A 23,943-nucleotide genomic window follows, 5' to 3' on the forward strand; every position below is an offset into this window, starting at 1 on the left:
CGGAGGGGGAGACGAGGATGGCTTCCATCTAAGGTAAGTAATGCAAAATGAGCTAGTATGCTATCCATACTAGCTTGTTATGGCTTTGTCTTGCAGGTTATTATTTTTTAAATATATTTTTGGGTTTACAACCGCTTTAAAGTCCCACCTGCCAAGGTTTTTTTTTGTGTATTTTCTATAATCTTGGGATGTGGTGACCTCAAACATTTGATCCTGCAGATCTTGGTCACTAAACGACAGCCCTCTGCTTGTATTTAACTGGCCATTGGGGCACAATTCCTTACACCGACACCGTCGATGGAGTACGGTGATTCCCAATGGACACCAACAATAGACCACATTTCCTCCCACTGACACCGTTGATGGAGCATGGTTATTCCCACTGACACCAACAATTGAGTACTATTACTCCCTCTGCACAAATATTGGGGTACTACTCCTACCACTGACATCAACAATGGGGCATAATTCCTATCACTAATACACAGGAAGTTGGCATTATTCCTCCGACTGATACCCAATGACGGTGTACTTTTCCTTCCTCAGTCACAAAAGATGGGGTACTATTCCTCAAACTGACACCAACAACAGGACATAGATTCCCCTACTGATGCCCACAATGAGGAACTATTCCTTCCACTCATACCAACAATGGAGAACTACTACTTCCACTAAGACCAACAATGGAGAACTATTACTCCCACTAAGACCAACAATGGAGAACTATTACTTCCACTAAGACCAACAATGGAGAACTATTACTTCCACTAAGACCAACAATGGAGAACTATTACTTCCACTAAGACCAACAATGGAGAACTATTACTTCCACTAAGACCAACAATGGAGAACTATTACTTCCACTAAGACCAACAATGGAGAACTATTACTTCCACTAAGACCAACAATGGAGAACTATTACTTCCACTAAGACCAACAATGGAGAACTATTCCTTCCACTAAGACCAACAGGGCATTTTCTCACTGTCCACAGGCCCCAAGGTCATTATTCATTCCCAATGACCACTGGGTCTGAGGCATTTTCTACTTCCACTGGCAACAGTCTAGCCACATAATGTCTTAAGAACAGCGAACCAACCCTTTGTTTAGAAAGTCTGGGGGCACACATTTGACAATTTGCTTGCTTTAAGAAAATACATAATATTATTCACTATACCTTTTGCATTGATGAACAGCACCCAGCAAAATTGAAACACTTCAGAGACTGTACAGGGCTGGCGCCTGGAAATAAAAGCAGACAGATATCAATTAATGACAGTGGCAGCTGAAAAATGTAGAGGAACCAAACCAGTACCACAGCCCATAACTGATAAAATACTGGTAGATGATAGGAGATCCATCCATGTGGTTTTCTAATTCTGTGTGCCATCGGGAAATCCACTCAACCTATATAGAACTGACAATATGGGGTGAGTTTATTTACTGAAGGCAAATAGGCTGTTAACCTTGTGAGGAAACGTTCCCTTATCTTAGTGAATAAGGTGAAGCTCTATTGTCTTGCAATACTCAAACCAATAGGTAGATTCACAAAGAGTTAGGCCGGCTTATCTACAGATAAGCCGACCTAACTCTGAATCTAAGCCGGCCTATGTTTAAGTGTATTCTCAAACAGAGATACACTTAAACATACCTAAGATAGGCTGGCTTGCGCCATTCTATCTTAGGCTGCAATGTTTCTTTTGCCCGCTAGATGGCGCTGCCATTGCGGCCGGCCTAGATTATGTAAATGAGGGGCTACGCCGATTCCCGACGATTTACGAGCGTACGCCGGGCCTACACCGTCGAGTTACGTCGTTTCCTTACGCGATAGGCCGCCTAAAGTTATTCCACCAATGAGGTGGAATAACAATGTTAAGTATGGCCGCCGTTCCCGCCGCGAGGTTCGAATTTTTTACGTCGTTTACATATGCGTCAAAATCAATAGGCCCGTATGGCCTACTTAGCCGCAATGCGCACTGGGAAATGTAGTCGCCCGGCGCATGCGCAGTGTAAAAAACGTCAAAAAACGTGAGGTCAAGCCTCATTTCAATAATACACGCCCCCCTCCCAGTCATTTGAATTAGGCGCGCTTACGCCCGCTCGTTTTAGGCTACGCCGCCTAAAATTTGAAGGTGAGTGGTTTGAGAATCACTTTTAACCTAAATAATTTAAGGCGGTGTAGCCTAAAAAGAGTAGGCTAGGCCGTCCTAATTTTAGGCCAATCTCTCTGAATCTACCTACATATACCATATGTATATATATATATATATATATACACATATATATATATATATATTATCCTTTTTACACATTTGTTGCAAAGTGAATTTTCACCGCAGTCACTAAGCTAAGCAAAAAATGTCTTGCAAAGTAAAAATTACCTTTCAAAGTGAACTTAGTAAATCAACCTCTATATGTCCAGTATTGCCATGCTAAGACATGCCAATTCATTTTACACAAAATGTCTTCTCAGGATTCTCAGGATCAGTGACATTCTGGGACCAGGATATGACCTGCTAAGTTCCTGAACAATCCATCACCCTTGCCTCAAAAAAGCCTGTCCGCCCATGGTGGTATTCTGGAAGCAACTGGTCCACTTCCTTTATATAAAGGCACCTACTGTAATCGAGGATCCATCCGTTTATGGATGAAAAAGGGACATACATGTATCCCTATGAGACCGATGAGATTGGGTGTCAGCAGATGTTCATCCGCTGACACCCAATCTCATCGGTCTCCGCAATGCTCCGATTCTGCAGATGCAGGAAAATCCTATTTTTACATCCGTCTGCAGAGCGGATCAGGTGAACACGGACATATGGTCCGTGTTCATCCGATCCCCCCATAGGGGAGAAGGGAGATCTGACAGGGCAGTCCCTGCACAGTGTGCGTGGCCCGCCCTGTCATCTGCCGGCTTAGCGGGGATCAACGGAGCAATCCTCGCTGATCAAGTGGATATGAAAGGAACGGATCCCTACAGGATTCGTATGTCTGGAAGGACACTAAGGCCCCATTCACACTTTTTGTGATTAGCTGCAGGAGACCCAAAGGGAGTTCCCTGTGACTGGCTGCGGGCAGGAAGGACCTTTGAAACCAATAGGAGGCTGAAAGCTCCTGCAGATATTTGCTGCAGATCATGTGTTATTACTCTTGCAGAAATTACCTGCAGATGATTGACCCTGAACACAGACATTAACAAGCATAACTTTGAAGAAATACTTAAAAAATGCTGGTTACTGTTTTAAGGCCTCTTGCACACGGCACCAATGTTTTAACATCAGCATTTCTGGATGTAATTTCAGGCGTTTATGTTGGGCGTTTGTGTGCTGGCTGGTCGGCAAGTGGTTAAAGAAGAAGTAGAGCCAAAGCTCTACAACTGTGACCTGCTTTCAGCCGACAGCGGACTAAAGGCTGCTGTCAGCTGACATCCCAGAGCCTGTCCAGACTCTGAAAAGATCCTGACCATATTGGATCCACCCAGAAGCCTGTACCTGCAGCTTGCTCAGGCTCTCAGCGATCTGCTGAGAGCCAGAGCCAGCTGCCCCTGCACAGCCCAGCGCCCCAGTGTGTGCTGGGGGGGTAGAGCAGAGAGCCAGTGATTAACAGTCACCAGCTCACTGCAGCCTGAAGACTGAGAGCTAAGTGATCAGCGGTGTTTGATCGCTCAGTTCTCTGTTTTAGAGCCAGCAGGGAAAAGATGCAACATAGGATTGATACTGCATCCACCTAGGTGAGTATGAATGTTTTTTTTTTTAAAACAAAATTCTCTTAAAAAAAAAAAAGCACAATTATGTAAAGGGTGATTGCACTACACATGTGAGGCATCGTCGCAAATGTCAGAGTGAGAGCAATAATTCTAGCACTGGACCGCACTTCAAAACCAGGCCAATTCTGACACTTCTCACATACATGTAAAAATCTGCTTTTTTTGCTAGAAAATTACTTAGAACCCCCAAACATTATATAAATACCGGTATATAATTTTTTCCTGAAAATTATATACCGGTATTTATATAATGTTTGGGGGTTCTAAGTAATTTTCTAGCAAAAAAAGCAGATTTTTACATGTATGTGAGAAGTGTCAGAATTGGCCTGGTTTTGAAGTGGGTATTTTTTTTTGTATGCTGTGTGAATGGGAACCCATAACAAACATATAGTGGAGTTTTCTCACTTTGACTCTTTAACTATGGGGAATACAGAGAGGTAAAGGGGGGTAAGTGTAAGTTAGAGATTATATGAACCTCCCCAAATACAGAAGCAAACAATCTTGTATGTTCTTACTTATCGTAAAACGTACCGCTGTTTCCGGCCCCTGTGCTGACGCGGCTGCTCCTCCTGGCTGTTTTTGAAGATCTTTTGGAAGATAGGGTCATACTTTTTGAAAAGCACAGCAGTGACCGTGAAGTTGCGCTCTAGCTTCTTGGTCCTCTCACGGAAATCTGCAGGCAGATTGGCCATGTCCTCCCACTTCTTCATTTTATTGAAAAACTCAATCAAGCTTTGAAAAGAAACACAAGGTGTTAGCTGGATTCAGATTTAGATTACTTTACTAAGTAAATTATTAATTGTTAACGTCATATACATTTTTACGAGGCTCGGGTACCATTTATTGTTTTTGAAATTAACCCGATTGAAAAATCTGTCCCTTGATTCCCAAGAACCGGCTCGGGACCTTTAGCTTAGAAAACTCAGAGAGTAAAAAAGTGACCATCCACCTTTTAAGAAACTGGCGGAAAAAACTTAAGTACTTCCTGTATGGGAGGGGTTATATGGAAGGGGACTTCCTGTCTTTTTTATTCACCTATAGGTGGCGTATAACCCAGGTAGCAATGTATTTGACTGCTCTGTCGCGTTATGTACGAAAAAGAAATATACAAGTGTACGAATATAATATGGGTATGTGTAGGTAGTATTTAGAAAAAGAGAGTTCACGCTCACATTTCGGAATCACACATGTAAGTTCTTCCTGTAGGATTTTCTGTAACTCACTTTTTCTGCATTTGTTTTGTTTGATTTTTTGCATTTTGGAGCACCCTTTACCCCCTTCTTTCACTGTTATGTCGGTGGTTTTGTTATCCCACTGACAAACACCTATTCTGGTCTTTACCAGTTTTTCTATGGATGTGCAGTGGTGGTAGGTCCATCCAATTTTTCCCTTTTTCCTTACACTGGTCACGCTCTTCTCTTTTTCTATATACTACCTACTGGTATCCAAATTATATTCGTACACTTGTATATTTTCTAGAGCGTTGCAGACTAGATGTGTCCCCTCATCCCCACATCACAGAAATCTGGCCTGTTCCTTGGCTGTTCCCTCGTTTTGGCCAGGATGCCCCTGCCTCAGCCCCGGGTCAGACACTGTATTTGACACCCTCTGTTTTCCCCCTTAGTTGGGCCAACTCTTTGAGCTGACATGTAAGTACAAGACCCCTTGTTTCTTTAAGACCTTCCCTTTCTTGTTTAATATAAGGAATCTTTACCAACATACTATTCTTGTTTACTACCCACATTTTTAGATATTTCTGGCATTATACTCCTGACGAGTGGACAGATCCATGAAACACGTAGAGTTCTCCAATGTCAGTCTGATTCTTACAACCCATATCTATCATGTTATCACTCATGTCAACATCATCATGTATCTATCTATCATGAGAAAAAGAGCCGCTGCTCCAGGTGTATGATGATAACCTGAGGTCGAATATCTCGTAGAGTGCCAGCCCCGGCCCGCCTCCGTGGGAAACTTGTAAGAAAATAAATGGCTGCACATCCAGGAATTCCGATTGCCTTTTATTGTTCAAAGTAATAACACCAAAGACACCAACACGAGCTCACGTAGACGCGTTTCACACAAACATCTTGTGCCTAATCATTAGTAATGAAAGTAATGATTAAGCACAAGATGTATGTGTTTTATGTCAACTTTTTATGGTCTTTTTTGGCTTGATTTCCAAAAAAACGCATGATGTATATTGAGACTGATTTTATTCTGATAAAACGTCAATGACGCCGACGTGAGCGTCATTGACGTAAAGTCGTATTCGCGGACGACTTACGAAAACAACGGAAAAAGCCGACGCTGACCCGACGCCATACTTAACATGGCATACGACGGACCTACGTAAACTTGCCCCTCATATTAGTAGGGGCAAGTTTACGTAAAACGTCGTAAATTCTCTGCGTCGTCCGCGCGTACGTTCGGGAATCGACGTAAATTGCTAATTTACATAAGCGAAGGGGAAAATGACGAGGCGACACCTAGCGGCGGGAAAAAAAATTACATTTAAGATCTGACAGCGTAAGAGCCTTACGCTTGTCAGATCTAAGGGATATCTATGCGTAACTGATTCTAAGAATCAGTTGCATAGATAGGCCGGGCCAGATTAGCACTTACGACGGCGCAAATGGCTTTGCGCCGTCGTAACGCCTTTGAGAATCAGGCCCTTAATTTTTTACATTATGTTTTTTCTGTTTTATCATGTGACATGCCTCATATAAAGTCCCATGCCCACTGTTCTCTGTATATACATGTAACAAAAGGGATGGAGGTCTGTCACATGGTTTTGTCAGGTCACATTTGTTTTTTATGTGGACCATAGTAAGCACCCCTGTCAGTGGTAAATGATTTGTCTAATCATCTAACTGCTACATCTGCAAAAAAAGATTGTTTTGTTGAAAAACATCAGATTTACTGGCAGGATCACCAGGTGAAAGATAGCCCTAGGGCCCCTTCACATTTATCTGCTTTTCCTGCTTTTTTGTCCTGCTTAAAAACACAAGAAAAATATTTCCCTTTAAATCCTATAGAACTCCTCACACCAGCGTGCTGCGAGTGCAGGACGCATGCGGGGTCTTTGGTGCCCTATTTCAAAAGGGCACCAAAAATACACCTCTCATTGAAATCAATGAAAACCCCATAAAAAAATTGCTGCAGTTGTGTTTTTGGTGCGTTTGAGTCAAATGTCCATGTTTCACAGGTTCATGTTTCCCAGTCAGGCAACCAGAAAACGCACCAAAAACGCAATATGCATTCTTGAAAAAAAAAAATACCATATTTTTAAGCACACCAAAGTGAAAGGGCCATAAAAAGAGAATGGATACAGCCACCACATCTCAGAATTGGTGAACTGCAATATAATAAATGTTTGCTTTTGGGTTTAATACCACATAACTGCCGCCCTTTACCACTACAGCACATTTTGTGAGGAGCATTTGTTTAGGTCATAGTCAGGGCCGAATTTGCTCTCCCTGCCGCTCCAAGACCGGGTTCCGCAATGCACCCCCTCCGCGCCAACCGAACTACCCCCCCCCCCCCAAATCAACGGAGAATGGCAACCGGATGGCAGGGGCAGCACAGTTAGTTCAAATATTTGTTTTCTTTTTTTTTTTTACTTTTTTATCGCTTTTTTTATTTTTATTTATTTGTAGCATGTCGCTTACTTTTTTTTATTTTTGTATAATTTTCTTATTATTTTTCTTATTCTTTACTTTTTAATTACTTTATTTTATTAATTTAATTATTATTTCTTATTTATTTATTTTATCAATTTTTTTGCTATGATACAGGAGAAAACAATTCCTGTGTGATAGCAATTGGAGGTGACAGGTTCTCTTTATTGACCCTGTCACCTCCAAAACAGGAGTCCTAGCACTGTGCTAGAACTCCTGTCACAGCTGAGATGGGAAGAGCACAGCTCTCCCCTCTCACTGTGTACATCGGCAGCAGGATCAGGAGACAGACTCGGTGGCCGGGGGGAGGACGGAGTCCCGAAGACAGAGCCAGCAGAGAGAGGTATGTGAGGTGGGGGGAGGGGAGGACGGACGGGAGCACACATTTTACAAGTGATTTTGGCGACATCGCGGCAATCACTTGTTAACGAGCGAGCGGATTCCCCCATAACTAACCGCTCCTAACTGTATGTTACAGGCGTCAGGGGAATCCATGCCACTGCCGCCCCTTGGCGCCCTGCCGCCCCAAGGCCTGGCCTCAGTGGCCTTGTGGGAAATCCGGGCCTGGTCATAGTTGGCTGTGGTTGATAGTCTCAGCCTGCTCTGCCTTTGTAGATACTCACATTTGAGTTCCAGTGGGCCCAATGGCGTGACGAAAGGAGTTATATTACCTGCACTGAACAAGTGAACCTGGGATTCATCTCACACTTGAAAAGGAGTCCTGCAAGGTTTTTACTAAATCTGGGTACCAAACAACTAGTGAGAGGTGTGCGAGAGAAAAGAAAGCCTCATGACCACCAGCCAACACCATTCAGTATTCTGACACCAGGACCTGTCACTATCAGAACACACTGATCAGTGGTTGCAGCAGATGACTGATGGAAAATCATCCAATTAGGAGTCGATTAAACAATTGACTTTTTCGAGTGGGGAAGCCCACCCACTGATTGAAATCCCTGCTGGATCGGCTGAATTTTGATTGGTGTATGGCCAGCTTAAAGGAGAAGTATGGCCAAATCTCTTCTCGAGTCACAGAAGTGCATTTAATACTGCACTACATTAACATAAATTCAGCAGATAGTGGGCTAAAATCCACTATCGGCTGACATTACAGAGCTGATCCAGCCTCTGCAGAGATCCAGAAAAGAATGTCAGGATCCGCTCAGCTGCCTAACTGGCTGCTGGCTCAGCCTCTCAGTACATAGCTGAGAGCCTTATCCAGCTGCCCCCCCCCCCCCCATGTACAGCTCAGTGCTCTAATGAGCTCTGGAGGGGCAGATAACAGAGTGGTGACTGAGAAATGAGTGATCAGTGGTCTTTGATTGCTCGGTTCTCAGTGTAGAGGCAGCAGGGGACAGCTGCAGCATTAGATTGATGCTGCAGCCATCTAGATAAGTATGTACAGTATATTTATTCTAAATTCCCGCACTTCTCTTTTAAGCTTACTGTGGACCAATATTTTAACAAAAACCTAGTTCTGTCTTCCACTTTACTTCAATTTTCTCTGACATTAGTGGTGCCAGCAAAACCTCTGTAAATCACTGAAAATACTGTCAATGCCAACTGTTCCTGTGTATTCTAACATGCTAATTAATTAACAGTAATTGGGGGGCAACACTGGAAAATCACCATGTGGTTTCTCTGAAGGGCCCTATTGTTCTTAGAATATGCATGAAATGACATAGGTTGCACAGGCAGTATCTCTATCTCTTGTAATGACAGCAGCTCTATATATAACAATAATTATCTAGCTTATTCCATTATGACTGTGAAGGATCTTAATGTCCAACCAGAAATTTTAATGTCACTCCACCATTTAAGCTAGGACACTGAAATCATTGTCCTTTTTAAACTTGGGGCCAGATTCAGATAGAATTGCCTATCTTTAGGCGGGCGTAGCGTATCTCAGATACACTACGCCGCCGTAACTTAGTGAGGCAGGTACCGTATTCACAACGAACTTGCGTCCTAAGTTACGGCGGCGTAGTGTAAATGGGCCGGCGTAAGCCCGCCTAATTCAAATTGTCCAGGCAGTGGGCGTGTTGTATTATAATGAGCCTTGACCCCACGTAATTGACGCTCCTAACGAACGGCGCATGCGCCGTCCGTGAACGTATCCCAGTGCGCATGCTCGAAATCACGTCGCAAATAGTCAATGCTTTCGACGTGAACGTAACTTACACACAGCTCTATTCGCGTACAAAATACGCAAACGACGGAAAAATCGACGCTGTCCCGACGTCCATACTTAACATTTGGCTACGCCTCATATAGCAGGGGTAACTTTACGCCGAAAAAAGCCTTACGTAAACTACGTAAATCAATGCGCCGGGCGGACGTACGTTTCTGAATCGGCGTATCTAGCTCATTTGCATATTCTATGCATAAATCTACGGAAGCACCCCTAGCGGCCCGCGTAAATATGCACCCTAAGATACGACGGCGTAGGAGACTTACGCCGCTCGTATCTAGGCCAAATCTATGCGTAACTGATTCTATGAATCAGGCGCATAGATACGACCGCGCTCATTCGGACATACGACGGCGTATCTGGAGATACGCCGTCGTATGTCCTTTATGAACCTGGCCCTTGGTATTTTGTTTAAAGACGATTTCTAGGTATGACAATTTTTGCATAGTTACTTTGCTCCAGCTTAAAGTAAGTATGTATGAGACAATGAATGCAAAGCATTCTGAATGGATGAGGTAGAGAGGTGACATCTAAATCTCCACATCGTCAAATCAGAGAACACTTTGCATTCATTGAGAAAATTCAAAGCATACTCTGAATGGCACCCGTGCCAACTGAGTGGCCTCCTTTGTTGGGTAAGCAGCAATGCATATGCTTAGCATGAGACAGAGAAGCAATCACTGTAATAGCAATGCCCACTACAGTGTTTTCCAGCTTTCGCAGGGATCTCATGGGTATGGCACATACATACATTGGTCCAAGCCAGAGCAAGTAACTATGTATTCATTTTTTATCTCTCAAGTTTCCTTCAAAAACTGAAAGCTTTAATGATAAATCTTAGAAAACGAAATACAAGTAAAGGTGCAAGAACAGTGGAGTTAGCGTTTACCTTTCAGTGATGTAAAGGAAAATGGTAGGGAAAAAACATAACATCAACCCCTTAGTAAGTCTCACAAATTTGGTGAATGGTGAAAACGTAGAAATGGTGAATAGTGAAAAATATAGAGCTCCAGTCAAATTATAAATAAGCCTAAACCTGCTCCCATCCCCAGTCTAAGAATATTCTAGGAAAGAGGTCTATACTTACCTATTTTGAAGGCGCATGATCACCCCAGTGGATGGCTGCAGTGAAGAGGAGAAATCGCTGACCACAGCTGCAATGCCTATGCAATGACATGGCTTACTGTGGGGCATCCGTTGTCGGCTGTCCCGCCTACACGGAAGCTGGCACTGGAAACCAATCATGTGAGTGGAGTGACCTCAGAATAGGTAAGTATACACATCTTTTCTTTACAGGGTATTTAGAATAAGCTTAGAATGGGGGTGGGAGCAGGTTTAAGTATACCGTATATACTCGAGTATAAGCCGAGTTTTTCAGCCCATTTTTTAGGCTGAAAAACTACCTCTACGGCTTATACTCGAGTCAGCAGTAAAACATGTTTAAAAGCGTGTCTGCCGCTGTGTAATCCATATGCACCTTTTCATTAGTAAAACAGCGTGTGTCTGCCGCTGTGAAACCGAGATTCCAGTCTATTCGGCTGTCCTTTGTAAGAAAGCCCCGCCTCCTCCTCATCCGTCCCTGATAGAGGAACACTGATACGATGCTGAGAAACTAAATCAGTGTTACACCCATCACAGACGAGAAGGAGGCGGGGCTTTCTTACAAAGGACGGCCGAATAGACTGGAATCTTAATTACACGGCAGGAGACACACGCTGTTTTACTAATGAAAAGGTATGGTTGCGTATGTTAAATTTTGGCTGGATTACACAGCGGCAGACACACGCTGTTTTACTAATGAAAAGGTACGGTTGCGTATGTTTTATTTTGGCTGGATTACACAGCAGGAGACACACGCTGTTTTACTAATGAAAAGGTACGGTTGCGTATGTTTTATTTTGGCTGGATTACACAGCGGCAGACACACGCTGTTTTACTAATGAAAAGGTACGACTGCATATGGGCATAGTGAGAGACTGCAACCATGGGCACAGTGAGAGACTACATATGGGCACAGTGAGACTTCAACCATGGGCACAGTGAGACGGCAACCATGGGCACAGTGAGATGGCAACCATGGGCACAGTGAGATGGCAACCATGGGCACAGTGAGATGGCAACTCTGGGCACAGTGAGACTGCAACCATGGGCACAGTGAGACAGCAACCATGGGCACAGTGAGACAGCAACCATGGGCACAGTGAGAGAATGCATATGGGCACAGTCAGAGAATGCATATAGGCACAGTGAGAGACTGCATATGAGCACAGTGAGAGACTGCAACTGGGCACAGTGAGGATGCAGATGGGCATTGTTTATCCAGTAGCTGCTGCATTTTCTCACCCTAGGCTTATACTCGAGTCAATATGTTTTCCCAGTTTTTTTGTGGTAAAATTAGGTGCCTCGGCTTATATTTGGGTCGGCTTATACTCGAGTATATATGGTAGTTAGCATTTAACTGGACTTCTATGTTAAATATTATAGGAATTTATACTGCATCTGGAAGAGGGAACAAGAATGATGCAAAAACATGGCAAGTGTAAAAAAAGTTTTTGTCTTCTCGTTTTACCCATTGGGTCACTCAATTGGCACGGGTGCCATTCAGAGTACGCTTTCCATTTCATTAATGAATGGAAAGTGTTCTCTGATTTGACGCTATCCCACACCCACCTAACAACTGTCCCCAAGCCACCCCCATCAAATCATTCTCTGCAGCTATTACTTTATGTATCACCACCCCCTCTCTTTAGAATGTAAGCTCTACGAGAAGGGCCCTCCTGTACCTTTTGTATTTAACTGTGCTGTAATTGTGTTGTCCCCCCTATACATTGTAAAGTGCTGCGTAAACTGTTGGTGCTATATAAATTGTGTATAATAATAATGCGGAGATTTAGATGTCACCTTTCCACCTCATCCAATCAGAGAACTTTTAATTGCTGTGTAATCTTTATTTATTACCTTAATTCTGAGGAGGTGAGGATCCGAGTGAGCGAAACATAATTTCCTTCCACGGTCCCTCTGCCCACTGTTGGCACGGTTTGTCTGCAGGCTACATATAGTGCACAAGCAAGCCAATGCAGGGCATTTCCCTGTAAGACAATAAACATATACTTACTGTACATGCATATACATTACACGTTTTTTTAACACCACAACAGACCAGTGTGAAGACATACATAGAAATGAAAAGGCTGCTTTTTTCTTGAGCTTTTCTTGTGCCAAAAAGTGCCAATACTGGCCCACAATAAATTCATACTTATTTAAATTCATGATATTAATTAACCACTTATCCACCACCCGCCGTCAAATGACGGCGAGAGGCAGACTCTATTTCTCTGGGTGGACGTCATATGACGTTGCGCCTTTCCAAGCCACTAGGGGGTGCGCGATTGCCCAGTAACTGAGTCTCTCACCAAACTTTTACTAACACAAAATCAGCCCCAAGGGTGGCGCCATCCGCATGGAACTTCCCCTTTATAGTGCCGTCGTACGTGTTGTACGTCACCGCGCTTTGCTAGAGCATTTTTTTTCACGATCGTGTGTAGGCAAGGCCGTTTTAATGATCGGGTTGAAAAAAAAAACAACGTTTTTTTCTAGACCGTTAAAAACATAATTTTTTAGAACACGAAAAACGGTCGTGTGTACGTGGCATGAGTGTAAAACACATTTAGAAAAAAATATATATATATTTTAAAATCATAATTTTTAAGAAAGTTTATGATTTTTTTGTTGGGCCGCATTCATAGCCGTCTGGGCCACAGGTTGGACAACCCTGTTCTATTGTGTACCCAGCTTTAGGCACCAACTGTCATTTGTAAGAAGCATTGTCCTCCAGGCTCCTGGGATTTTTCCAGCATTGATTTACTCATCTTTCCACTTTTCCACCCCTTATCTATTCAACTGCAGGAACCGAGGAAAGAAAACTCTCTCTAAGCTCCACACTCTTTTTTGGAGCTTGCACAGAGCTATGGACTCCTTCACTGGCACAATGTGAAAGGACCAGGCCAATCACTAGTCTGCAGTGCTCTAACATGAGAGAGATTGGGCGAGTCATATGCTCATTTATATCCGGATGTGCCACACTGAGGAGGAGCTTGCCTTCCCTAAAAACTGGTGTCTTCTCCACATCTACCCTGCATTGTGAAGCTCATTATGGAGGGCACAAAATTTGGACAGCCATAGATTCAGCAGGGGCTGGCCACATTTCGATTAGTCTATGGGAAGGCTGGTTGAACCGAAGTCGGTTCATCGATTGACTTTAGTAAAAGTGGTGTAAACCTCAGTCATGGAATCCGAACAAAGCACATATATCTGTAGTGTTTACTGATCTCTCTTTCGTTTTTGCCTTACTAGGGCCTGGTTTACATCTATGCAGTTTGCTTTTGATCTGTTTCCGCAGTGAGTTTTGCATTTTTTCACATGCATTTTCCCACATTTTTTTTATGCTTTTTTATTTTTTTTGCCAAAGAGCAGATTAAAAAACGCAAAACGTAAATCATGGTAAGAAAAACACACTACATGCTTTACTGCAGCTTCTCCATTGAAGTCTATTGAACCAAAAACGCATTGTTTTGTGTTAAAAAACATGCAATCCAATGCGTTTTTTTTCTGCATCAAAAATGCATAGAAAGTAGGTTATATGGTTTCTAATGGCAAAGTTCACACCAGTGCAATCAGTTCCAGAAAAAAAAGTAGAACGTGCTGCACTTTTCCTGGTAGCAGCAAACAAATACTTTTGCGCACAAGTGTGTTGATCAGGTGATCTAAAGTTGGAGATGGATAATGTTTCAGGCCTTGCTGCCCTCCAGGATAGGGGTATCCTAGCAGTCAGAAAATAAATAAAGAAAAGAGGGCGCACTAGCCTTGTGCATTATCCTTTAATACGTTTTATAAAATAATGAATTAAAAACTGCTCACAAGCATGTGAAAGAAAACCACAAAGGTAGATAGAGACAGTCTCCAGGTTATGAAGGAGAGGACATGAGAACCACTGCCGCTGACGCGTTTCAATGGGATACCTTCTTCCTTTAGAGCCTACTTTTTTTTCACAAGAAATTCCTTTAGAATTAGAGCCTTCTGAGGAAGTCGTATTCAGCTGGCAATATCCCTGCTGAATGCGACCAATTCATGCTGCAACCATGTGGGTCAACATTTTCGGGGTTAAAACAGGCTGTGTGAAAGAAACTTATCGCCTGCAGTGCAGATCACTTTTCAGAGGGGTGTCAAGGACTGCTGCACATGATAATATGCTTTGTGCAGAGTTTAGGGGTGCAAGCTTTGTGCAGAGTTTAAAGAGGGGGTTCACCCTATAAAAAAAAAATGTTTCTAGCATTAAATTAAGCATAGTAGCGCGAGCTACAGTATGCCTTTATTTATTTTTTTAGCCCCGTACTCACTGTTTAATCCTATAGTGAAGATTCAGACTCCCCGCGGGGAATGGGCGTTCCTATCCAGAGGGAAGATGATTGACGGCCGGCTCTGGCGCGTCACGCTTCTCCAGGAAATAGCCGAAATAGGACTTGGCTCTTCACGGCGCTTGCGCATAGTCTGTGCGCAGGCGCCCTATAGCACCGTGAAGAGCCGAGACCTACTCCGGCTATCTTCGGGGAGCGCGACGTGCCATAGCCGGCCGTCAATCATCTTCCCTCTGGATAGGAACGCCCATTCCCCGCGGGGAGTCTGAATCTTCACTATAGGATTAAACAGTGAGTACGGGGCAAAATAAATGAATAAAGGCATACTGTAGCTCGCGCTACTATGCCTAATTGAATGCTAAAATGTTGGTAATGAGGGTGAACCACCGCTTTAGGGTGCACGCTTTGTGCAGAGTTCAGGGGTGCAAGCTTTGTGCAGAGTTCAGGGGTGCAAGCTTTGTGCAGAGTTCAGGGGTGCAGACTGTGCAGAGTTTAGGGGTGCAAGCTTTGTGCAGAGTTCAGGGGTGCAAGCTTTGTGCAGAGTTCAGGGGTGCAAGCTTTGTGCAGAGTTCAGAGGTGCAAGCTTTGTGCAGAGTTCAGAGGTGCAAGCTTTGTGTGCAGAGTTCAGGGGTGCAAGCTTTGTGCAGAGTTCAGGGGTGCAGACTGTGCAGAGTTTAGGGGTGCAAGCTTTGTGTGCAGAGTTCAGGGGTGCAAGCTTTGTGCAGAGTTCAGGGGTGCAGACTGTGCAGAGTTTAGGGGTGCAAGCTTTGTGTGCAGAGTTCAGGGGTGCAGGCTTTGTGTGCAGAGTTCAGAGGTGCAAGCTTTGTGTGCAGAGTTCAGGGGTGCAAGCTTTGTGCAGAGTTCAGAGGTGCAGACTGTGCAGAGTTTAGGGGTGCAAGCTTTGTGTGCAGAGTTCAGGGGTGCAAGCTTTGTGCAGAGTTCAGGGGTGCAGGCTTTGTGTGCAGAGTTCAGGGGTGCAGGCTTTGTGTGCAGAGTTCAGAGGTGCAAGCTTTGTGTGCAGAGTTCAGGGGTGCAAGCTTTGTGCAGAGTTCAGGGGTGCAGACTGTGCAGAGTTTAGGGGTGCAAGCTTTGTGTGCAGAGTTCAGGGGTGCAGGCTTTGTGTGCAGAGTTCAGAGGTGCAAGCTTTGTGTGCAGAGTTCAGGGGTGCAAGCTTTGTGCAGAGTTCAGAGGTGCAGACTGTGCAGAGTTTAGGGGTGCAAGCTTTGTGTGCAGAGTTCAGGGGTGCAAGCTTTGTGCAGAGTTCAGGGGTGCAGGCTTTGTGTGCAGAGTTCAGGGGTGCAGGCTTTGTGTGCAGAGTTCAGAGGTGCAAGCTTTGTGTGCAGAGTTCAGGGGTGCAAGCTTTGTGCAGAGTTCAGGGGTGCAAGTTTTGTGCAGAGTTCAGGGGTGCAAGTTTTGTGCAGAGTTCAGGGGTGCAAGCTTTGTGCAGAGTTCAGGGGTGCATGCTTTGTGCAGAGTTCAGGGGTGCACGCTTTGTGCAGAGTTCAGGGGTGCAAGCTTTGTGCAGAGTTCAGGGGTGCAAGGTTTGTGCAAAGTTCAGGGGTGCAAGCTTTGTGTGCAGAGTTCAGGGGTGCAAGGTTTGTGCAAAGTTCAGGGGTGCAAGCTTTGTGCAGAGTTCAGGGGTGCAAGCTTTGTGAAGAGTTCAGAGGTGCAAGCTTTGTGCAGAGTTCAGAGGTGCAAGCTTTGTGTGCAGAGTTCAGGGGTGCAAGCTTTGTGCAGAGTTCAGGGGTGCAGACTGTGCAGAGTTTAGGGGTGCAAGCTTTGTGTGCAGAGTTCAGAGGTGCAAGCTTTGTGTGCAGAGTTCAGGGGTGCAGGCTTTGTGTGCAGAGTTCAGAGGTGCAAGCTTTGTGTGCAGAGTTCAGGGGTGCAAGCTTTGTGCAGAGTTCAGAGGTGCAGACTGTGCAGAGTTTAGGGGTGCAAGCTTTGTGTGCAGAGTTCAGGGGTGCAAGCTTTGTGCAGAGTTCAGAGGTGCAGACTGTGCAGAGTTTAGGGGTGCAAGCTTTGTGTGCAGAGTTCAGGGGTGCAAGCTTTGTGCAGAGTTCAGGGGTGCAAGTTTTGTGCAGAGTTCAGGGGTGCAAGCTTTGTGCAGAGTTCAGGGGTGCAAGCTTTGTGCAGAGTTCAGGGGTGCATGCTTTGTGCAGAGTTCAGGGGTGCACGCTTTGTGCAGAGTTCAGGGGTGCACGCTTTGTGCAGAGTTCAGGGGTGCACGCTTTGTGCAGAGTTCAGGGGTGCAAGCTTTGTGCAGAGTTCAGGGGTGTAAGCTTTGTGCAGAGTTCAGGGGTGCAAGCTTTGTGCAGAGTTCAGGGGTGCAAGCTTTGTGCAGAGTTCAGGGGTGCAAGCTTTGTGTGCAGAGTTCAGGGGTGCAAGGGAAATAATTACCCTTGTTGCCTAGGAAACCGAGTAGCCGCACATGTGCTCAGCTCACACAAAGCATGCAGAACTGAAGATATTAGCCGGAAATGTTTATTCTTGTTGCCAAGGAGATCTGGCGTGACAGCGGAACAAATAATCAGCGGTGAGAACAGGAGGTAGCGGCCGCTGCAAGGGCAACATGACAAGGGGCCGGATTTGGCCCGCGGGCCTTGTGTTTGCCACCTGTGCTCCAATACGTTCTAGGTCAGTGACCTGAAGCAGGAACACACATCAGGACAATGTATTTGATCTGCCAGCTGACTCCAGGACATGGAAGAATAAATTCATAAACTCAGCAAAGCCAGAGCACATATTCTCCCAGCGATCCAATATAGAACGTCTTCTCATCAGCAACACAACAATTTCAATGTTTTGTAAATGAGGGGACTAAAATCTCCAATGTAACCCAAGCCTAACAAACCTTGGAGTCAATCTCCGATTATTCAGTCTACTGAATTCCAAATTACAGGCTAGCTAATTACAGAAATGACCCCCCCAGCCAGGCACAGATACACGAGTCCCAGCAATGGAAGTCAATAGGTTGTTGTGTCTCTCCAAGGTGACTGCATCAAGCGTCCACGTCTCCAACCCAAACACTGAATAGTATCCTCAATGTAAATCCCCAGCTGTGATATACAAGCTCCTCAGCTCCTGTACACAACACACAGCGCCATGGTAACAACATCACTGAAAGGAATCATTTACACCGACTGTACCATTCTATACATGGAGGATATGAAGAGCCTTCTCTATTTCCCGATAACTTACCTTTCCAAAATACAGAATACAAAATATGAAAGTAGATTACTTTGGACCTCTATAGAGCTGCTTTTCTCATCCTTTAAACCCTGGAGGAACCCTTATAGACACTTTCATCTGCTAGGGAACCCAAGAGAAAACCTATATAAGACAAGACCCTTCTTACATTAGGGTCCCAATAAAAAGTACATCTCTCACATTGTTGGTCAGTATAGAAGTGCCCCCTTATACTGCATGTCAGTGGAACATTGCTAGTCAGTGTAGGTGGGAGATAAAGACAGCTCAAGAAACCCCTAGAAACCTTGGAGGGAACCCTAGGGGTCCCACGGGGCTCTGAAAAAGCCTGATACAGACTTATGACTAGTCTGCAATCTTTCAGACCACTAAAAACTAGAGCTGCAAGAATCGTTATCACGTTTTTTTTCCTGTTGCGATCTTGACAAAGTATTTCCCGATCTTTCTATGCAGAAAATTCTCTCTGCTCTGCTGAGGCCACAGCTGTAAAATCTGGGCAGTCTGCCAAGTATCAGAACATTCCTATCAGTGGAACCTCAGGTCTAAACACTGTAACAATTTGTCTTTTACAAAGGAATAGACTTCTGTATGGTGACAACACTTGCTCACTGTACTGAATCTATACAAGAGAAGTGATGTCACCCTAGGACTGAAAGTGTGTTAGAACTACAGAACACCTCCCTCTCCTTCTTCAGTGAACTGGGCAGAACTCTTAAAGTGGAGTTCCACCCATAAATATAACATTACATCAGTAGTTTTAAAAAAATGTCATTAGTCCTCATTGTTTTAAATGGGAAGGAGCGGTGAAGGTGCGGTATACATACCACTCCTCTCACCGCTCCAAAGATGCTGCTTGCAGGAGATTGTTTTCTCTCCTGCCAGTACATCGCCTCAGTGTGAAAGCCCTCCAGCTGAGGTTGCTGGGCAGGAGTTTTTCAGGTGGTATAGCAGCGCTATTTTTAGCACTGTACCGCCTGAAAAACTCCTCAGTGTGAAAGGGGTCTTAATGAGCAGTGGAGTTTATGGGCTTTTTTCTGAACGCCAGAAATTGTGTTCAAAGTGCCGTTTTTCGGCGGAAAAAAACACTACAAAAAACGCAAAACAACGAAAAACGCTCAAAAACGCAGCTCGCCAGCGGTTTTTTATCCATTGGAAAAAAAAACACTACACTGAAAAACGCTAATAAACGCTATTGCAAAAACGCTAAACGCTAGTTTTTTTTAGCTTCCAGTGTGCATGGAGCTTTATAATTCCTTTATAGGACCTAGAAATAAAGCCACAGTATAAAGTAACATTTTATAAACTTTTGAAACAAATAAATTGCTACTAAGCTTCTGTTAAAGGGGTTGTAAAGGAAAAAAATGTTTCCCTAAATATCTTCCTTTACCTTAGTGCAGTCCTCCTTCACTTACCTCATCCTTCCATTTTGCTTTTAAATGTCCTTATTTCTTCTGAGAAATCCTCACTTCCTGTTCTTCTTCTGTCTGTAACTCCACACAGTAATGCGAGGCTTCCTCACTGGTGTGGAGAAAGCCTCTTGAGGGGGGCGAGCAGGAGTGTCAGGACACCCACTAACACAGAGCTCCTTTTCTCTATCTGCAACATAGAGAGTGTTCTGACCCTCCTGCTCGCCCCCTCAAGAGGCTCTCTCCACACCAGGGAGAAAACCTTGCATTACTGTGTGGAGTTACAGACAGAAGAACAGGAAGTGAGGGTTTCTTAGAAGAAATAAGGACATTTAAAAGCAAAATGGAAGGATGAGGTAAGTGAAGGAGGACTGCACTAAGGTAAAGGAAGCTATTTAGGGGGGAAAAAATTCCTTTACAACCCCTTTAAGCAAAATAGAATCCAGCCAAATAGAAAGGCTCCTTTTACACGGACTGTCCAATCAGATCTAGCTGTCAGTTTTTCAGGCGGGTCTAAGTGGAAGCTCTATATTAGTCTATGGGCAGGTGGATGTAACCAGACATGTATCTGCTTCCATCTGATTATTCCAACTTTATTTAGGTCCGAAAAGAAATCATCCATTTTCCCATAGAGATTTATTGATGTCTGTTTGTCATCCGTCATTGGATGGATCTAAAACGGCCAAATGGTCCGCATGTGGGAAAGGGGCCCTAGAAATACGTTTTAATGAGCAATTCGGACCAAAGTGGAACGTAAAAAGAAGTGTCACATTTGTGTTGTCACAGCAACTTAACTAAATAACTGAGCGAGGTGGGGTTCACCGCTCCAGGGAAATCCCAAGTGCAATTGTGGATAAGTCCAGGTGGGTGTGGGTGCTGGCAATGCACTAGGCAATGGAAAGTAGCAAAGGACGGATGGACGGCCGCACACCAAAGAACTCTTGAGTTGTCTTTATTGAAGGAACATAAGCAAACACCGCAAATACACAGCAGAAATCAAAAACAGCCGACGCGTTTCACACTTGGTTAGTGCTTATTCATGGCCATGAATAAGCACTAACCAAGTGTGAAACGCGTCGGCTGTTTTTGATTTCTGCTGTGTATTTGCGGTGTTTGCTTATGTTCCTTCAATAAAGACAACTCAAGAGTTCTTTGGTGTGCAGCCGTCCATCCGTCCTTTGCTATTTTCCAACTTAACTAAATCCATGAAAAGCCCCCAGATCTGTACAGAGAGCTGGAATGCCTGTACATGGAGAGCCGATCATCCCGGGGAGGCGTGTCTATGAAAAGCCGGTTGTACACGGAGTATATGTAGTGTGGCTGTAGTGTTAGTAGTGTACTATGTACAGTTTATATGTAGTGTTATATGTACTATGTATAGTGTTAGTAGTGTACTGTGTACTATGTATATGTAGGGTTAGTAGTGTACTATGTACAGTTTATATGTAGCGTACTATGTACAGTGTTAGTAGTGTTCTATGTATATGTAGTGTTATTAGTGTACAGTGTATTTGTAGTGTACTATGTATATGTAGTGTTATTAGTGTACAGTGTATTTGTAGTGTACTATGTATATGTAGTGTACTATGTAGTGTTAGTAGTGTACTATGTATATGTAGTATTATTAGTGTACAGTGTTAGTAGTGTACTATGTATATGTAGTATTATTAGTGTACAGTGTTAGTAGTGTACTATGTATATGTAGTATTATTAGTGTACAGTGTTAGTAGTGTACTATGTATATGTAGTATTATTAGTGTACAGTGTAAGTAGTGTACTATGTATATGTAGTATTATTAGTGTACAGTGTTAGTAGTGTACTATGTATATGTAGTGTTATTAGTGTACAGTGTTAGTAGTGTACTATGTATATGTAGTGTTATTAGTGTACAGTGTTAGTAGTGTACTATGTATATGTAGTGTACAGTATTATTAGTGTACTATGTAGTATATAGTGTACTATGTAGTATATGTAGTATTATTCGTGTAGTGTTAGTAGTGTACTATGTATATGTAGTATACAGTGTTAGTAGTGTACTATGTATATGTAGTATTATTAGTGTACAGTGTTAGTAGTGTACTGTGTATATGTAGTATACAGTGTTATTAGTGTACAGTGTTAGTAGTGTACTATGTATATGTAGTATATAGTGTTAGTAGTGTACTGTATATGTAGTATATAGTGTTAGTAGTGTACTATGTATATGTAGTATATAGTGTTAGTAGTGTACTGTATATGTAGTATATAGTGTTAGTAGTGTACTATGTATATGTAGTATACAGTGTTATTAGTGTACAGTGTTAGTAGTGTACTATGTATATGTAGTATACAGTGTTATTAGTGTACAGTGTTAGTAGTGTACTGTGTATATGTAGTATACAGTGTTATTAGTGTACAGTGTTAGTAGTGTACTATGTATATGTAGTATATAGTGTTAGTAGTGTACTGTATATGTAGTATATAGTGTTAGTAGTGTACTATGTATATGTAGTATATAGTGTATTATGTAGTACTGTATATGTAGTGTTATTAGTGACCCCGGAGATCCCCCCTATGAAGAGACACACGTAGTATCGCTCTCCTCCTCCTGTAGCGCAGTGCTGCCCTCCCCGGCTCCTCGCACACAATGCACGCCCCTGGCTGTCATCTATCACCCGCTGGTCCCCTCTCGTCCCCCGGCGGCTATCCATAGAGAAGGCGGACAGCCCTCACCTCCAGCGTGTAGTTCTGGCTCATCCTCCCGTAGCTCTCCCAGGCCTCCACTCGGGCCCTCTCGTCCATATTAAGGGTGCTGCAGAGTTCCTCGTAGCGCTGGCGGAGCTGCTCCTCTCCTTGCTGGCTATTGCCATCCTCGTCCTCTTCTTTGATCATCTTCAGGCCTTTCCTCTATTCCGGTTCAGTCTGCAGATCACACACTTCTCAGGCTGACACTGCGTAGTCATTTAAATGGCCTGTGATTGACAGCTACACGCGGCCATTCACAGCTGGAGATACGTCAAAACTGTATCTGGTAAGCCCAGGCTGCATACAGCGCTACGCAAACTACGTATTATCGCCTCTACAGAAGACGGGGACATGGGGCAGGGCCATTTCTGTAAATTACGCTTTGTGATTGGATGGTTCTATTAAAGCTAGTGTACCTATTGGCCAGGTTGGCTCACGCGCCCCGTGTTTGGATGGGTGTATTTCTGAGTGCGTAGTCTAGTTGTCACAAACATATGTACAGTAGGGCGGGCCTCGCCTTCCTGTCCTCCGCCAATGGGCGACAAAGCGTAGCGTTCTGTTCTTCCACCAAGCCAGTCAGGATACGGAGAGCAGTGAAGAGCCACACCTCTTCGCTCCCTCACAGTTCTGTACAGCAGCGGGGAGGAGGCGTCCATGTGACCATCTACATTCCCCTCATGAAGGCTCCGTCCCATTTCCTCACCACAAGGGCTTTAACCCTTTCCTGCCAGAAGCACACATGCCTGGCATGGTGATGAAATAAAACCCCCCAAAACATTATATATTTTTTATTTAACCACTTCAATACCAGGCACTTACCCCTCTTCCTGCCCAAGCCAATTTTCGGCTTTCAGCGCTGTCGCTGTTTAAATGACAATTGCGCGGTCATGCTACACTGTACCCAAACAGGATTTTTATCATTCTGTTCCCACAAATAGAGCTTTCTTTTGGTGGTATTTGATCACCTCTGCGTTTTTTATTTTTTGCTGAACAAAAAAAAAATTGTTTTTTCTTTTGTTTCCATTATAAAATGTTGTAAAGAAGTATGTTTTCTCCTTAACTGATGGGCACTGATAAGGTGGCACTGACAATGGGCACTGGTAGGTGACACTGATGGGGTGGCACTAATATGCAGCACTGATGAGTATTGATAGGCAGCACTGATGGGCACTAAAAGGCTGCACTGATGGATACTTATGAGCAGCACTGATGGGCACTAATATTCGTCACTGATAGATGGCACTGATAAGCATCCCTTGTGGCACTGGCACGCATTGTGGATGGGCACTGATTGGCAGATGCCTGGGCACAGATTGGCATTTCCCTGGTGGTCCAGTGTGGTTGCCATCCCTGGTGGTCCATTCCTGCATCCTGGGCAGGCAGCGCTGATAAACAATCAGCACAGACTGGAGAGCCTTCTGGACATTATATGACGTCCAGTTAGGCTAACGCAACCACCGCCTGGCCGTCATTCTGCTATAGGCCAGGGCAGGAAGTGGTTAACTACCTCAATACTGAACACTTTCACCCCCTTCCTGCCCAGTCCAATTTTCA

The 23,943-nt window shown here is 44.0% G+C and overlaps 1 protein-coding gene across 1 annotated transcript in view; it reads right to left on the minus strand.

The window, feature by feature from the left end:
• Positions 1 to 22,815, minus strand: part of RBL2 (RB transcriptional corepressor like 2) — a 132,957-nt gene extending 110,142 nt beyond the window's left edge. The window contains exons 1-4 of the mRNA XM_040328662.1: positions 22,378 to 22,815; positions 12,599 to 12,729; positions 4,298 to 4,498; positions 1,178 to 1,242 (exon numbers count right to left, since the gene is read on the minus strand). Coding sequence (XP_040184596.1) covers positions 1,178 to 1,242; positions 4,298 to 4,498; positions 12,599 to 12,729; positions 22,378 to 22,536 — 556 coding nt within the window. The 5' untranslated portion in view covers positions 22,537 to 22,815. The remainder of the gene's footprint in view (positions 1 to 1,177; positions 1,243 to 4,297; positions 4,499 to 12,598; positions 12,730 to 22,377) is intronic.
• Between the last annotated feature and the right edge of the window lie 1,128 nt (positions 22,816 to 23,943).

This window comes from Rana temporaria, chromosome 11 (assembly GCF_905171775.1).
Source record: "Rana temporaria chromosome 11, aRanTem1.1, whole genome shotgun sequence".
NCBI classification, from domain to species: domain Eukaryota; kingdom Metazoa; phylum Chordata; class Amphibia; order Anura; family Ranidae; genus Rana; species Rana temporaria.